The 17,527-nt window shown below is 44.1% G+C and overlaps 1 protein-coding gene across 4 annotated transcripts in view; it reads left to right on the forward strand.

Moving 5' to 3' along the window:
- VPS35L (VPS35 endosomal protein sorting factor like) overlaps positions 1–17,527 on the forward strand; it is a 153,431-nt gene that overhangs the window by 96,295 nt on the left and 39,609 nt on the right. For all 4 annotated transcript variants that reach the window (XM_078344797.1, XM_035267100.3, XM_078344796.1 and 1 more), the window contains exons 24-26: positions 2,383–2,481; positions 4,464–4,541; positions 6,051–6,165. In XM_078344797.1, coding sequence (XP_078200923.1) covers positions 2,383–2,481; positions 4,464–4,541; positions 6,051–6,165 — 292 coding nt within the window. The remainder of the gene's footprint in view (positions 1–2,382; positions 2,482–4,463; positions 4,542–6,050; positions 6,166–17,527) is intronic.

The following is a 17,527-nucleotide window of genomic DNA, read 5'->3' on the forward strand; positions in this document are numbered from 1 at the left end:
TAATTGTTTATCCTTATTCTGGTGAAAGCAGTTAACATTATGTTTTCTGGTGCTTTTCATTCTTAGTGAGATAAGATGAAATCAGAAAACGTCTTACATTAGCCAGGACTCCCCTGGGGGCAAAGACAGCCAAGACAAACTGACTTAAGAGGAAAAGGGTGGGTGGGGTGGTGGGGATGGGAGGAGGAATTTCTTGGCTCATGTAACAAAAAGTCCAGGGGGATAGAACTCTACTGAAGGAGCAGCCGGGCTCAGGGTCTCTGCCATGTCATCAGGACCTGCCTTCCCCCGTCTGTCTTTAGCCTTGGGCTCTGTCTCCCTTGCTGGCTTCTGGCTCCACGTTTCCATTCCCTGCAGCTCTGCAGCCCAGCAGGAGGGGCTCCAGCAAAGTCCTGGGATCCAGTCTCTTTGGATTAACTTGGGTCACAGCCTCAAGCACACCTGGGTGACCTGAGTCGGGAGGAAGGAGAGTGGAAAGAAAGGGTGCCCCAACGCGGCTGATGCATCATCAGATGGGGATGGAAGCTATGCCGGGCAGGCAGAATGCCAGATATCTACTCGCCATCTGTTTTACTTATCCATGGCTGAGTAACAGCTCATCCCTAAACTTAGTGGCTTTAGCAGGGCTTTTTTAGGTTGGGTTTTTTTGAGGGCATTGAGACGGAGGTCTCGCTATATTGCCCAGGCTTGTTTCCAACTCCTGGCTTCAAACAGTCCTCCAACCTCAGCCTACCAAAGTGCTGGGATTACAGGCCTGAGCCGCTGCACGCAGCATGAGTTTTTTTATTAGTTCTTAAACTCTGTGGATCAGTTTGGTAACCAGGCTGCCGCAGGCAGTGTGGTGTGGCTAGATTGGGCTGGAGGATCCACAGTGGCCTTGTTCTTTTCTTCAGGGCTTTGGTGCTGGACATGGGCTGGGGCTTATTTGGTGCCGACTTCTTTGAAGGCACAGACAGAAGCAGCCAGGCATTTTAAGGCTAAGGCTTAGAAATCACACAGTGAGGCTGGGTGGGGTGGCTCACGCCTGTAATCCCAGCACTTTGGGAGGCTAAGGTGGGTGGATCACCTGAGATCTTGAGGTCAAGACCAGCCTGACCTCATGGCGAAACCCCGTCTCTACTAAAAATACAAAATAAGCCAGGCGTGGTGGTGCATGCCTGTAATCCCAGCCACTCAGGAGGGTGAGGCAAAAGAATAGCTCTAACGTGGGAGGTGGAGGTTGCAGTAAGCCAAGACCATGTCACTGCACTCCAGCCTGGGCAACAAGAGCAAAACTCTGTCTTGAAAAAAGAAAAAAAAAAAAAGAGAAACCACAGAGTAACCTTCTGCCCCATTCTACTGCAATCTGTTGGTCAAAGCAAGTCACAGGGCCAGTCTAGAGGGGAAGAGGCTCTGCTTCTTGATGGGGTTGGTCCACAGAGACATTGCAGAAGGGCAAGCAGAGTGGGAGGAGGGATTCCTCTGGGAACATCCCACCATGATACTATCCCAGCCTGAAAAATCTTTGCCTTAATTCTGGGTGCTCTAAGCCAAAATGCCAACTGCTGCCAGTGTCTCCTATTTTAATAGAAAAGTCAGGACCAAAGTTGACCGAGATGAAAATGACAAGATCAGTTTGAAAATAACCTTGAAATTCTGACTTGTTAAATAATGTGGGTTGATTAGTCCACTTGACTCTGTGGGTGAAATACCAGTTTTGATGACAATTCGGGATTAGCCTTTCAATTCCTGTGTTACAGAACAGACTATGGATTTTCCCAGGTCACTTTCCTTGGCCCTTGCTTTATGTACTCATCATGTGGTATTTATCTTTTTATGGCATTGTCTGAAAGTTACCGAGTTATGTAAAAGAATATAAGGCAATTAGATATGAAACATGATAGCTGTAATGGAAATAACGACGTTAAATCTCATCTGGACAAAAATAATTGATGTAGCAGTAAAGTTTTTCTTATGAGTGGTTTATAAATCTGAAGAAATAGGAGAAGAGGGGGTGTTTAATAGTGGACAGACTTCGATCTATGGCCCCTATAGCCACCAGTGAGCTGTTGGGTCCCCATCAGGAAGCAGAAAGGTGTGACAGTTATGATAGCAAACCTTCTGACAAATGGCCCCCAATAACCACATTTATGTTCTGTGAAAAGGCCACAGCTAACAAACAAAATCCCATTATTCCCTTTCCAGTGGTTTCCTTTGGAGCCTGGAAAATTCTGTTTACACCTTGAGCTCCTGCTTTATACCCTTTTGACTTCTTATGTTCCAGTCCACTGCCCACGTCATAAAGATGAGGTGTCAATAATATTTCAGTCCTACTATGTTTGCTTGTGTTCCCTCTAAAAAAAAAACCACTGTCCCCTTCAGCATTTTTCTCCTTGATTCTAGGTATCCTTTGGCCGTGATTTTGAACAACAGCTGAGTTTCTACGTTGAGTCCAGGTCAATGTTTTGCAATCTGGAGCCTGTTCTTGTGCAGTTGATTCACGTAAGGATTTTCATTCATTAGTTCCTTCTCTCAATAAGTATTTGTTGATCATCTACATCCCAATCATTTATTTTTATTTTATTTTATTGGAGACAGGGTCTCACTCTGTCACCCAGGCTAGAGTGCAGTGGCACAATCATAGTTCACCGTTGCCTTGAACTCCTGGGCTCAAGCAGTCCTCTTGCCTCAGGCTCCTAAATAGCTGGTACTGTTAGCTTGAGCCACCATGCCTGGCTGTTTTCACTTTGTTTGAGAGATGGGGTCTCACTACGTTACCCAGGCTGTTCTCAAATTCCTTGCATCTGGTAATCCTCCTGCCTTGGCCTCCCAAATGCTGGGATTACAGGCATGAGCCACTGTGCCCAGCCTTAATCTGGGATTCTAATGGCCCTGTTTTGTTACTGTTCTCTATGATATGAAAGGTGGTTTCTTAGAGGTTAATAAACTTAACAACTTTGGTTTTATTGATCTCTTTTTCTGTGAGATTTCCATTTTCTCATTTCTCAATGCCAGCAACAGAGTTTAGTGATTTATACTGATTAGTTACAGAAATCTAACCAGAGAAAGCCCCTTCTACCTAACAAGAGGTTCCCAACTTTTTTGGATCATGGTCTCTCTCTAACATTTTATGATGCCTGCAGACCAGAAGAATTAATAACAGCCTGTTTATTAAGAAGTTAGGTTCGGTCTAGGCATGATGGCTCATGCCTGTAATCCCAGCACTTTGGGAGACAGAGGCTGGCAGATCATTTGAGGTCAGGAGTTCGAGACCAGCTTGGCCAACATGGTGAAACCCTTTCTCTATTAAAAATACAAAAATTAGCCAGGTGTGATGGCAGGCACATGTTATCCCATCTACTTGAGAGGCTGAGGCAGGAGAATTGCTTAAACCTGGGAGGTGGAGGTTGCAGTGAGCAGAGATCATGCCACTGCACTCCAGCCTGGGTGAGAAAGGGAGACTGCATCTCAAAAAAAAAAGGTAGGATCAGACAGCTTAAGTGATTATGCTCTAACAACTTGATAGCCATTTGAAGAAAATGTATATATATAAATTGAAAGAAAAATAATACTTTATTTTGTTTCCCTAAGGCTCTTTCATTACTTCATGTCTATTCAAAGAAAATAACTTTTGTTTGTATTTGTTCACTGGTTAGCAAGTTATTTAGCACAACTAAACTTAAGACCTAAATGTGGAAACTTTATCTGGAAAACGGGAGGTAATAGTTTCCACCCTGGGATTATGAAGCTTAAGTGAACCAATAAATGTGTAGCTCTTGGAACACTGTAAGTGATGATGTGGCTACTATCATTATTGTTCTTATTGTTGGTATTGTATAGCTGAATGGTGTAGTCTGATTGTCTTAAGTGGTGTGCTTTGGAGGTGTCTCTTAATATCTCTAAATTATTTTTTTTTTTTTTTTGAGGCAGAGTCTTGCTCTGTTGCTCAGGCTGGAGTGCAATGGTGCAACCTCGGATTACTACAACCTCTGCTGCCCAGGTTCAAGCCATTCTCCTGCCTCAGCCTCCTGAGTAGCTGGAATTACAGACACCCGCCACCACGCCCAGCTAATTTTTGTATTTTTAGTAGAGATGGGGTTTCACCGTGTTGGTCAGGCTGGTCTTGAACTCCTGACCTCAGGTGAGTCACAGGCACCTGGCCCAAGGATCTCTAAATTCTTAAACTTTGGTGCGGTGAGATTTTTGGAAATGGAGAAAGTGAACCCCAGCTATTCGTTAAGCCAGAAAATGGTAATTGATAATGCTGATCAGAAGGCATGACAAACGCAGATCTTTGCTCCAGCCATGATGGGATCAAGCCTGATGACCCCTTTGGCATTTCAGGGTTTGATGCTAACCAGTCTTGATCCTAGAAAGCTTGTTCTCATGGACCTGTGTGTAGTTAATGTTCAAATCTCTATGGAAGACATTCATCTGAATTGGCCATTACTTCATTACCATTCCTATTTTATTCACAAATTCAGAGTGTAAACCGGTTGGCAATGGAGACAAGAAAAGTAATGAAAGGAAATCATTCCAGAAAGACAGCTGCGTTTGTCCGGGTACGTTCTCAAGATAAGGACTGTCAGACTTTGAACTCCAGTGGTCTGTTTAGTTTGCAGATTACAATTACTCGTCCCAGAAAAATACAAGTGTGTCATGATAAGAATGGTTTAGTATTGATTTTTCAGATTAATTTTATTTTTCCCTGTATCTATGGGATGATCCATTTTCTTAATGTTTTCAAGAGAGATGGTTAAAAGAGTCTGAATTTTAATATGTTGTGGGGAAGGTAAATGAGTGATGGAGCTGCATGTTTATGTGCCAGCTGAACTAGCTTTCATTTTCTTTAATACTAATATAACACATAGTTTATAACATTATAAAACATAAAATAGTTTTCTAATATAAAAATATGTATAATAATGTGCTTATAACTGAAAGGGTTTTTTTCTCTAGGTGATTATGATGCTCAACTTTTTTTTTTTTTTTTTGAGATGGAGTTTTTCTCTTGTCGCCCAAGCTGGAGTGCAGTGGTGTGATCTCAGCTCACTGCCACCTCTGCCTCCTGGGTTCAAGTGATTCTCCCCTTCAGCCTCCCAAGTAGCTGGGATTACAGACGCCCACCAACATGCCCGGCTAATTTTTTTGTATTTTTATTAAAGATGGGGTTTCACCATGTTGGCCAGGCTGGTTTCAAACTCCTATCCTCAAGTGATCTGCCTGCCTCAGCCTCCCAAAGTGCTGGGATTACAGGCGTGAGCCACCATGCCCAGCCTGATTCAGCTTTGAAAAACATTTTCAGCTTCTTGAAGCTGAAAATTTTATCAGATGTGATGCTACTCAAAATTTATGTATCTATTCATTCATTTATTTATTTCGGAGACAGAGTCTTGCTCTGTCACCCAGGCAGGAGTGCAGTGGCACCATCATAGTTCGCTATAACCACCATGCCCATCTAATTTTTTTTTTGTAGAGATGGGGGAGGGGAGTCTCACTAGGTTGCCCATGCTGGTTTCGAACTACTGGCTTCAAGTGATTCTCCTGCCTCAGCCTCCGAAAGTGTTAGGATGACAGGTGTGAGCCACTGCACCCAGCCCGGTTCAAAACTTTAAGAAAGCAGTATGTGTCTGTGTTTTTAAACATGAAATCATACTGAAAAGATGATAGTAAAAAAATAAGCATCCTGGCTCTGCCCTTTGTCACCTTGCTCCTCTTCCCTCAGCCACCTCAAACTCATTAGCAACTGCTTCTGATTGCCTCCTTATTTTTAAGTAATTGGTTTAAATTACTATTTCTCAGTTTATCAACGTTAGGTGCTACCTATTTACTTACTATGATGATGGGTGAGGATTTGTTTTTCCTGCATTATCACTCACTCACCTTATACTCCCGTCTTCCCAGAGGGTGATCAGACAGAGAAGAGTTGTACAAGAGGGGAAAATTGGGGCTCAGAATAAGGAAATTCACTATTGTAAGTTTCTTTACTAAGAAAACATGAGGGATGAAAACAGGAGTCTGATTCTGCCACCATGGTGTTGCCAGCATTGATGTTTCTCCCCTTCTCCTAGGCCTGTGTTGCCTACTGCTTCATCACCATCCCCTCCCTGACGGGCATCTTCACACGTCTCAATCTCTACCTGCATTCTGGTCAGGTGGCCTTGGCCAACCAGTGCCTCTCCCAAGGTAAGGCCATCATTCTGTCATCTTGGGCATTCCCTTGCTGCTTAGGAAAACTGACTCAGGTGTGTGCGTATGTGTGTAGAGAGAGACAAAGATTTCTTTTTTTTTAGAGACAGTCTCGCTCTGTCACCCGGGCCGGAGTGTAGTGCTGTGATCATAGTTCTCTGTAACCTTGAACTCCTGGGCTCAAGCAGTCCTCCTGAATAGCTAGGACTGCAGGTGCACACCACCACACACAGCTAATGTTTTTGTTTTTATGTATTTGTTTTTTGAGATGGAGTCTTGTTCTGTTGCCCAGGCTGGAGTGCAGTGGCACAATCTCGGATCACTGCAGTTTCTGCCTCCTGGGTTCAAGCAGTTCTCTACCTCAGCCTCCTGAGTAGCTGGGATTATAGGTGCACACCACCATGCCCGGCCAGTTTTTTTTGTTTGTGTTTAATAGAGATGTGGTTTCGCCATGCCGGCCAGGCTGGTCTCGAACTCCTGACCTCGTGATCCACCCGCCTTGGCCTCCCAAAGTCCTGGGATTACAGTGTGAGCCACAGCGCGAGCCACAGCGCTTGGCCTCATTTTTGTTTTTTATATAGATGGAGTTTTGCTTTGTTGCCCAGGCTTGTCTTGAACTCCTGGGCTCAACTGATCCTCCTGCCTCATCCTCCCAAAGTGTGGGGTTACAGGTGTGAACCACTACGCTCAACCAAGAGAGATTCCTTTAAGGATTAAAGAAAAAAAAAGATCAATAAATGATGAGTTTTCAATTTATTTCTCTTGTTAGGAAGTATATTGGACCCATAAGCATTTGTACACTCAGATCATAGAGCACAGATATCTTCCTGTAAGAACCTTCTTAAATCTCTCTAGGAGAGACCAGGTCATGCAGCTCAGACATCCTGAACTCAGCACACTTGGAGAATGTGAAACACCAGGACTGCTTCACAATGGCAGATTCATCTTTCTTTGTTGTTGTTGTTGATGTTTGTGTATTTGAAACCCCAGAGACACACAAGTACCATCCAATCTGTGGTAGGACAAGCACCCTACATTTTGCTGTTAACAGATAAAATGTCTGCTCAAGACTGATCTTTCCATACTAGGCACCAAAGTCATCTCTTAGGCAGGGATGCTCAGGATCATTTGTTTGGGAGAAGGTAATCTCCGTGATACCAGAAGGCTGATGTGAGATGAGACGGGGAAGGAAAGGAAGCCAGAAAAACATGCACCGTCGAACAGGTCACTCCTGTGGGCAGCTGAAGTTCCTTCCCATCTGGGAAGTGTTGTCACACACAGCCAGTGTTACCCCACCCAAAGGGCAAGGACGACAGGTGATCTTTCTTTATTCCCATCTGTCATGGACAGAGCGCTCCTTCCGGGATATTAACCTCCGGCATTCTGGCCTGCTCCACACTTCAGCCAGGAGAAGGTGCTCAGGTGGAAAGCCCAGTTGTTTGCTGCAGGGCGCCCTGGTTACCTACTGCAACGGTATATGCCAGGGGCATGCAGGCAGGTCGGCAGCAGGGTACCCACCCTGCAGGCCATAACACAGAAGGTTAAAGAAATCTTTATGTGACGTTAATGGAGTATTTGTTATGTGGCGAGCCCTTTGCACATGTTATCTCATTTCATCCTCCCAGCAGCCACATGGGGCTGGTGCTGTAGTTGGTGCCTCATTAGCCAGGTGAGTAAACCGAGGCAGAGAGTGGCCAACTAACTTGTTTGGGGTAGGTCCACTCTTGAGTCACTGAGCCAGCTCTCAGCCCCTGATCGCTCTGGCTCAAGGCCATGCCCATTAACCACTGCATTGACTACGAAGCCTGAACGAATTCTGGGGCTCAACCATAGTGCCATAGGAGGTAAACTGATGTTTGCAGTGGTAGTTCTCTTCCTAACACAACCAACCACACAGATTATGCCAAGCCTGGCGCCTCACCGCTTATTGCCATTGTCTTGAGTGGGCATTCTGGACCAGTTGGTGAGTGGTCACTTCTGCATTCTTTGAACCATTGCTGTGGAAGTTCTGGAGATCATTGTGTCTTGATTCAAGAGCAGCTCTGGCAGTGAAGTCTTCATGCATGGTTGCTGCCCGGGAGCCTTTTAAAACTCTTGCTTGGTTTTGCTTTTAACTCCTGGAGTACTTCAGTCACTTCTGAGTGTAGCTGAACACTTGCTTGTTGAGTTCCCTGTGAGCTGGTGACTGCCCGCCTCCATCCTCATCGCCACATAGGCCCGCTTCTGTTCTTTGAACATACAAAGTTGTCTCCCAGTTCAGAGCCTTTGTGGCTTTGTTCCCTCATTCTACAATGATCTTTCCCCAGATAGTTGTATTTTTTTTAAATTACAAGGCAGATGGTGAGAACAAGCCACAGCTCCTTACAGAGGCCTCTGCTGGCCACTATAGCTAGAGAAGCCACTCCGCCCCGCTCTGTCACCTCTACAGCATCATCCTCATTATCATCATTGCTCATTCCACAAGCTGACGCCTTCTCAATGTTTTTGCTTGCTTGCTTATTATCTGCGACACCCCCTCTCCCCACTAGGACAGGCATGTGTCTTAGCTGTGTGTAGGTCACCATGGAACTTTCTCCCAGTGCTTGCCTTGGTGAGAATGATGGGTTATTGGGAGGGTGAGGCACAACAATCGCTTGAACCTGGGAGATGGAGGTTGCAGTGAGCTGAGATTGCACCACGTGGGAAACAGAGCAAGACTCTGTCTTAAAAAAATAATAAGGGCCGGGCGCAGTGGCTCATGCCTATAATCCCAGCACTTTGGGAGGCCGAGGTGGGTGGATCACGAGGTCAAGAGATCGAGACCATCCTGGTCAACATGGTGAAACCCCGTCTCTACTACAAAAATTAGCTGGGCATGGTGGTGCCCGCCTGTAGTCCCAGCTACTCGGGAGGCTGAGGCAGGAGAATTGCTTGAACCCAGGAGGCGGAGGTTGCGGTGAGCCGAGATCACGCCATTGCACTCCAGTCTGGGTAACAAGAGCAAAACTCCGTCTAAAAAAAAAGAAGAAGAAGAAGAACAAAGGGTTAGTGAGAACCAGAAATTAACAGTCATCACCAAAACCCTAGTGATATACAGGATGAAAATTAGAAGATGCTTCCTTGGATGTCAGAAATTTTAAACCTGCTTATAAATGGGTTCCTTCTTTAAAAGCTCAGGAATGGTGGACCCAGGTAGGCACCCCTGAGTTGTTTTTCCCTGCAATATTAGCAACAAATTGTGAGCTGCGATACCAAAGCTGTGACATCACTTACCAGAACTGCAGGTAGAGGCTTTGGAAGCCTCAATCTTTCTTCTTCCACTGTTACAAAATCAGGACCATGGATTTGAATGTCGCGGATCTCGGGAAATTTATGATTAGTTCCCATACAGGGCTTCATGGTCATTTTTTTTTTTAAAAAAGCAAAACAAAAATTCTCTACCTGGATAAAGCTATCCCCCTCATCAAAGATTTGGTGCTCCCAAGAATTGTTGAAGGAGAGCTGTGAGTAATTTCTGCCTGTTGTACTTCCTAGAACATCCTTTGTCCCCACAGAGGTATCGTCGGTGTAAGGACAGCCCCATACATTGTGCATGGATAAAGACAGTGCCCTCAGTGCCAGGACTCTGGGCTCCTCGTCTGCTTCCCCTGTCACTTAACTGCTGGAGAGTGGGAATGTGGAGTCCAATTCATATTTAATAATTTATCTGATGATTTTTACTCGAGTCTCTAAATGCTGTGGTGCTAAACCTTAAAAGCCTATTATTTTTCTCCTGAAAGCCACAGGCAGCAATTGCTGGCCAAAGTAAATAATGCATTCAATTACTGAGAATGAGAAGGCTAAATATAAATTAAATGAAGCTCATGGAAATGTACTGCTTATGTTTGCCTCCCTAAACATCTCCCTTTGCAGCTGGCTATAAAATGTCCCCGTCCCTCTAGTTTATTTTCTTGCCTCCCGGCCTTGGTTGTCTCTTCTTTAGCAGGCTGTGGTTTTACCAAAGCTGGGTCCATCCCGACAACTAAACACCTGTTGAACTCTGAGGCGAGCTGGCGCAGGATGCTGATGAGGGCTTGTTGCAGGAGAGACCCAGTTCTGTTCCTTTGTACACACCAGTGCTGCACATAGACTGGATTATGCAGGGATTTGGTGCACATACTCATGCCCACCACCCCAGAGTATTTAGGAGAAATGAAGGACTTGCAAGCCAGAGATTTGGTCAGTCAGATGCTTCTCAACTGGAGATGGCCTAGCAGTGCCTGCTTATCTTTTCTTTCAGTCCCTTTTCTAGGTAACTTCTTCCCCTTGTTTGTCAGTGGCTCTTTCCAGAAAATTATTACCAAGCCACAGCAAGAGCAGGCTCTTTTGTCCTTTATTTTTACCTTTGTTCCTTTATCTTTACAGTTTATAATCTAGAAAAAAATGGTTATTTTACAGACCAGGGGTAGTGGCTCACACCTGTAACCCCAGCACTTTGGGAGGCTGAGGCAGACCAGTCACCTGAGGTCAGGAGTTTAAGACCGGCCTGGCCAACATGGTGAAACCCCGTCTCTACTAAAAATTAAAAAACTTAGGCGAGTGTGGTGGCATAGTCCTGTAATTCCAGCTACTCAGGAGGCTGAGGCACGAGAATCACTTGAATCTGGGAGGCAGAGATTGCAGTGAGCCAAGATCTCACCACTGCACTCCGGCCTGGGTGACAGAGCAAAACTCTGTCTCCAGAAAAAGAAGACAAAAAGAAAAGGGGAGTATTTATAATGGAAGTAGTGTTTAGGGTACGTTAAAAGAAGAACATGTGTTTATGAGGACATGGGAAGGAAGAAGGAAGGGTTAGTATTCCTGGTAGAGTAATGGCCTGAGCAAAGGCATGGATGCGGGGAATTACGTGACGTATTTGGCCAACAGCAGAGTGTTGGGAGGAAGCCCTAATTAGTACTGACTTTCAAGTCTTCTGCTTTCATTGGTCCCAATCCTGACTCTGCCATTTACAAGCCAGGTGCTCTTGGATGACTCAGCCTTTTGTCCTCTTTCCCCATCTGTAAAGTGGAGATGATGACAGTGGTGCCTATCTGTTGAGTATTAAATGACATAATGACGTTAGAGCACTTGGCCCACTGGCACATAGTAGCTGCTCAATAAATATTAGCATAACTGTCTCTCAAATAATGAAAGTATGCCGTGGGTTTTAGGAGCTAACTGTGTACAGTACAATGATAGCTGTTTTGTTTTATAGTTTGAAAGCCCGGTTATTTTTAATATGCAAAGCATTGAGGAATCTGTCAGAAATTTGATCTTTGTTTCAAGACAAACTGATAAATTATGCTAAAAAGAAAAGATCTGTAGTTCCTCCAAAACTGAAACAGAATAGAAAGAACAATTACAGAGAAATAGTGGTCAAAAGAGAAGTGATTTTCTTTTTTCTTTTTCTTTTGAGACAGGTCTTGCTCTGTTGCCCAGGCTGGACTGCAGTGGCACGATCTCTGCTCACTGCAACCTTTGTCTCCTGGGACTACAGCTACTTGGGAGGCTGGCTGTGCATCAACACACCCAGCTAATTCTTGTATTTTTTAGTGGAGATGGGGTTTTACCATGTTGGCCAGGCTGGTCTCAAACTCCTGACCTCAGGTGATCCTCCTGTCTTAGCCTTCCAGTGTGCTTGGATTAGGAGCATGAGCCACCGTGCCAGGCCAAGAATGATTTTTTATTATTTTTAATAATAATGTTTTTCCCCACCTTCTGCAGGGATCTCCCGGCTTCTTTTTACTTTTATGTTTTGCATCTTCATCCTTTAGATGGGTTTATATATCATGTCGTTAGGAAAAGCATCCTTGGCTTTCCCATGTCTGCAGACAAAAAATTAGGTCAGGTTATCATGTACGATGTATCATCTGCTCACCCGTGCTTTTCCTCCATTGTACTTATCACTGTTATTTAACAAGTAAATACGTAAGTAGTTGTCTGCTCTTCCCCCTGTAAGCACATCAGCTCCATGAGGTCCTATGTGTCTGGTTTGCTCCAAAAGTTTGAGATTTTGGAGCATTTTGGATTTCAGATTAGGGATGTTCAACCTGTATATGGAGCCCCTGGCTACCAGAGACTATAATGACTAATGGAAACAGCCAGGCATGGCGTGGGAGAGAAAGATTATTTTGCATTTCCTCTTTCTGGAGAGTTGAGAATGGCTTGTGAAGGAGAAAAATGGTTCCCATCCATTTACCAGATCTTGGAGATTTATGTTTAAATTCGTATTCACTAATTTGGTTAACAGAACATCCTCTGAAGAATATTTGATTTGATTGATTTGATTGTTTTCCCCAACCCTGAGCCCTCTTCGGTGAATGCAGACAAAGTAGGTTATTTTAGCTGGAACAGTTCACAGGGGGTAGATGCCATGAAGTTTGTCACCCACGTTCACATTTGTCCATACATGATCCATTTACCTTAGGGAGTGTCAAGGCCTGGGTTGGTTGGTAGCTGCTTATGGAACCCAGAGAGAAAAGGCATGGGCAGGTCTTCTCCTTACGACCTCTCGGCTCCTTATAGTAGTTAAATTATAACCTGCAGTTTGCTTCCTTCTGTCAGTATTTCTTGGTCATCTTTTGCATGTGGCCCGCTGTGCCATGCACTGTATGGAAAACAGGAATGCACTTAAGGAGACCACAGGCTTGTGGCGGCTCATGCCTGTAATCCCAGCACTTTGGGAGGCCAAGGTGGGTGGATCATTTGAGGTCAGCAGTTCAAGACCAGTCTGGCCAATATGGTAAAACCCCATCTCTACTAAAAATACACACACACAGAAAAATTAGCTGGGCATGGTGGCACGCGCCTGTAGTCCCAGCTGCTCGGGAGGCTGAGACAGGAGAATCACTTGAACCCAGGAGGCGGAGGTTGCAGTGAGCTAAGATCAGGTTGCAGTGAACCAAGATCACACCACTGCACTCCAGCCTGGGTGACAGAACAAGACTCCATCTCAAACAAAATAAAAAGGGAAACTATAGACTAGTCAGGGAAAGCAAATCTGTTTCCGGTTATTAATTCAAGGTGGCACAGGATAAAGGTCATGAAGCATCGACATAAAATGTGCTTGGGAATTTTAGAGCAGAGAGAATTAACTCCTGACTTGAAAGAGGAAAAAAAAAACTTCATAGAAGAGGTGGCATTGAAGAGCCTAGAAGCTCAGGGAGTATCTTGCCATACGGAAGTGAGGTATGTGGCATTCTAGGTTGAGGCCTGGAGGCTGAGAAAACAGTACATCTGGAAGGAATGAGGAGATCAAGTTAGGGTGACAGTTTGTGGCCTAATTGTTGAGAGATCTGAACTTCTGGCAAAACAGTATTATTCAGTACATATTAGGCAGGTGGTTTATCTTTATTTTGCAGATGGGGCAACTGAGGCTCAGGCTATGCCCAGGAGCATCCAGCTAATAAGTAGCCTTATCTGAACTTAACCACTGTGCCTCCCTATATTAGGTTAATTCTTTTCTATCATAACACAGGGTTGTATTTCTAATCTCAAGTGCATGTGGTTGCTAGAGGTCAATTAGTATGGACTGAGCATTTGATAAACCAATGTAGGAAACAAAGAACCAAAATTCAGATAAGGAATACCTAATCCTTTCTGCTTAGGGAAATCTAAGCTTAATATTCACAGAGACAATACGCAACCTCAAATGAGCTGCAGGGATGAGAGAAAGGTATGTTATCCTGTAGTATCTCAGAGGTAGGAGTTAGGTAACACATGGACTGAGCGGGCTTGGCTCAGTGAGAGAGCTCTTGACAGTTCAGAGATAAAAGAGGGAGGGAGAGAGTGCAGGAGCCTTCTGATGGTACTGCAGAAGCTAAGAAGTCATTTATATGTCCCAAGTGGATTTTTCACTTAAGTGTTGATATTCAGAATGAACTTAAAAAGCATTCTGCATAAACCAGATGACAAAATCAAAGTTAGATTAAGCTGTCATTGGTAGCCATTAAGCATTGATGTATAAGGTATTTAATTGTTCTTGGACGTGTATATTTCTTTATATCTTGCTCTATGTACATATCATCAAAATAGTGGCCCATAAGTCCTCAAACGTAACTGCTGTAATAACAAGTTATATTACAAAAACACAGACTAGTAATAAACAGTGGTAAATATGTATCAGTGGCTTGCCTGTGAATGACTTGGCTATTGAGACCACAAGGCATTGCCAAAGGCACCCTGTCACTTGGTGACAGCACATCTTCATTGGAGACAAAGTTTTCAGGAAGAAGATATGTCCGGATGTTACATTTTACATGGTAGTTTCCATGATATTGATATTGTCTATCCAAACCTAAATTCATACAGAAATACAAAATATTGAAGATGGGTAAAGATATTTTGCAATAGGTTTATATACCTTGAGAGAGCGTGATGATTTTTTAAATCTAGAAACCTGCTTTAATAATACATATTTGGGTGGGCACGGTGGCTCACACCTGTAATCCCAGCACTTTGGGAGGCTGAGGCTCCAGATCACGAGGTCAGGAGCTCGAGACCAGCCTGACCAACATGGTGAAACCCTGTCTCTACTAAAAATACAAAAAATTAGCCAGGCATGGTGGTGCATGCCTGTAATCCCAGCTACTCAGGAGGCTGAGACAGGATAATTGATTGAACCCGAGAAGCAGAGGTTGCAGTGAGCAGAGATCATACCACTGCACTCCAGCCTGGGTGACAGAGTGAGACTTTGTCTGAAAATAAAATACTAAAAAAAAAAAGCAATAATAATAATACATATGCAATGGATGGAAGTGGAAGTCTTCAACCCCTTGGAACATCTTGTCTTAAGAACTCATGATTTTTGACTGGGTGCATTGGCTCATGCCTGTAATCCCAGCACTTTGGGAGGCCAAGATGATGGATCACTTGAGGCCAGGAGTTCAAGACCAGCCAGCCGACATGGCACAACCCTGTCTCTACTAAAAATACAAAAATTAGCTAGGCATGGTGGCATGCGCCTATAGTCCCAGCCACTAAGGAGGCTAACAAGGCACAAGAATTATTTGAACGTGGGAGGCGAAGGTTTTAGTGAGCGATCACACCACTGCACTCCAGCCTGGGCAACAGAGCATGACCCTATCTCAAAAAAAAAAAAAAAAAAGAATAATTAATGATTTTTCGATTTTCCTGGACTAGGAAAGAGGTGGCATTGAATTATCTAGGAGGTCAGTCTGAGTTATCTAGGAGGGCATATGATGGATTTAAGATCTAGGAGTGAATTGAATTACCTTTGAGGTCTTGTTTAGCCTCAGGAGTTTATGACTGACGAGTGGTAAAGATTTCCGTTAGCACTTAACTAATGCATTATTGAAAAAAAGAATGCTGAAGGTACGTTGGGTTATCACTTCTTGACTGTCTCTTATGATTCATGTATTGACTCATATTCCGTATCACCAATGCCAAGGATACAAAAAGTTGAATTTACTCCCGTAGGTCCTAGTTAAGTCTGCACTCCTTTTATCATGTATTGAGGGTGTTTGGTGAGATTGTCCTGTATCCAGTTGAAAAATCTGTATTTTAAATCTTAATGACTTTTGCTATAAAAATTCAGAATGCTCATTTGAAAAACTTCCAACAATACAGAAATGTAGGACTCTTAAAAAATAAAAAGCCTGGAGATAAAAGTCTCCAATAATATGCTCTATCTTTCCACCCCACCCCCAAATCTGCTGTTGTTAACAGTTTGGACATTTTTCTTGATTTTTTTTCTTTTATATATCCATTTTTAAATATTCATTATTCGTATATTCTCTCTGCCTCTCTGTTCTACTTTCCTTTCTCCTTCCCTCTCCATTTATCTATATTCTCCTATAAATACATGCAGTCCCCTTTCCCCCTTAGAAATAAAATAGAATTATGTCTTCTACAGTGTTTCTTATAAGCCCAAGGCTTCTTGGTAAATCTCGACGTCAATCAATACATTCTTTGTAATGGCTGTTTGGTATTCTGTTTCCTTTTTTTTTTTTAATAAGTGCCACAAATTATTTCCTCAAGTGGCCCCCCTGTATTTTTTTTCTCCAAACTCCTCTTGAAAAATATATGAACTCTTTGCAAATTTTTGTTCTGGCAGACAATAAACAACCTGCATCTTGGCTGGTGCAGTGGTTCACACCTATAATCCCAGTACTTTCCGAGGCTGAGGCTGGTGGATCACCTGAGCTCGGGAGTTTGAGACCAGCCTGACCAACATGGGGAAACCCCGTCTTTACTACAAATACAGTATTAGCCGGGTTTGGTGGTGCTTGCCTGTAATCCCAGCCAGTTGGGAGGCTGAGGCAGGAAAGTCGCTTAAACCTGGGAGGCAGAGGTTGTGGTGAGTGGAGATCATGCCATTGCACTCTAGTGTGGGCAACAAGAGCAAAACTCTGTCTCAAAGAAAAAAAAAAAAAACAACTTGCCTCTTAATTCTGAGTATTTTGAAGCTTTCTGACAGTTGTCCAATTGGTGTTTTAGTCTCAGAACATGGAACTCTATTGTTCAGCCTGAGGTATATTCAAAGCCTTAGTACACACAACAGATGCCAGTGGGGCTCCTCAGGTGATCATGCTGGTGGGAGGTTACTGCCCCCTGGGTTATCTACAGGAGCTTGAAGAGGCCCCAGAGCACAGTGTGGAGTCTTTTAAAACCTTGAGAAGAACTCTTGCAAATGGAGCTGACGGGGCTTCAAGCCTGAAGTCTGACTCATTTCCTGGAGAAGCTGATTAGAGAGAACCCTTCCAGGCGTCCTCACAGTGCAGTGCAAAGCAGCTTCCCTGGTTGGTCTCCACGGAGAGTGTACCACTCCTCGGCTTGGCGCCATGCCTCGCACAGAGAACTGGGGTGGCTGTCCCTTAGGATAGCAGGAGTCTGAGAGTGCATGCAGCGTGTGACCCCATCCCCACTCCCATCTCCACCTTGTCGTACTCTGGTTGAATAGGAAGGAGTACATTGTTTTGCCATCTTTCTGTTTGATACATTTCTAGGACTAAACATTTTACCACAAACTTGTATTTGCCTTTGTATGTACAAAGAAAATTATTTTTAGAAATTTAAGCCTGGGGAACATAGACTCCGTCTGTACTAAATGTGAATTAAAAAGAAAAAAAAAAACTAGGCTGGGCTAGGTGGCTCACGCCTGTAATCCCAGCACTTTGGGAGGCCAAGGCAGGTGGATTGCCTGAGGTCAGGAGTTCGAGACCAGCCTGGCCAACATAGTGAAACCTGTCTTTACTAAAAATACAAAAATTAGCTTGGTGTGGTGGCGTGCACCTGTAATCCCAGCTACTCGGGAGGCTGAGGCAGGAGAATGGCTTGAACCTGGGAGGCAGAGGTTGCATTGAGCCGAGATTGCACAATTGCACTCCAGCCTGGGTGACAA

The sequence above is a fragment of the Callithrix jacchus genome, chromosome 12, assembly GCF_049354715.1.
Source record: "Callithrix jacchus isolate 240 chromosome 12, calJac240_pri, whole genome shotgun sequence".
NCBI lineage: Eukaryota > Metazoa > Chordata > Mammalia > Primates > Cebidae > Callithrix > Callithrix jacchus.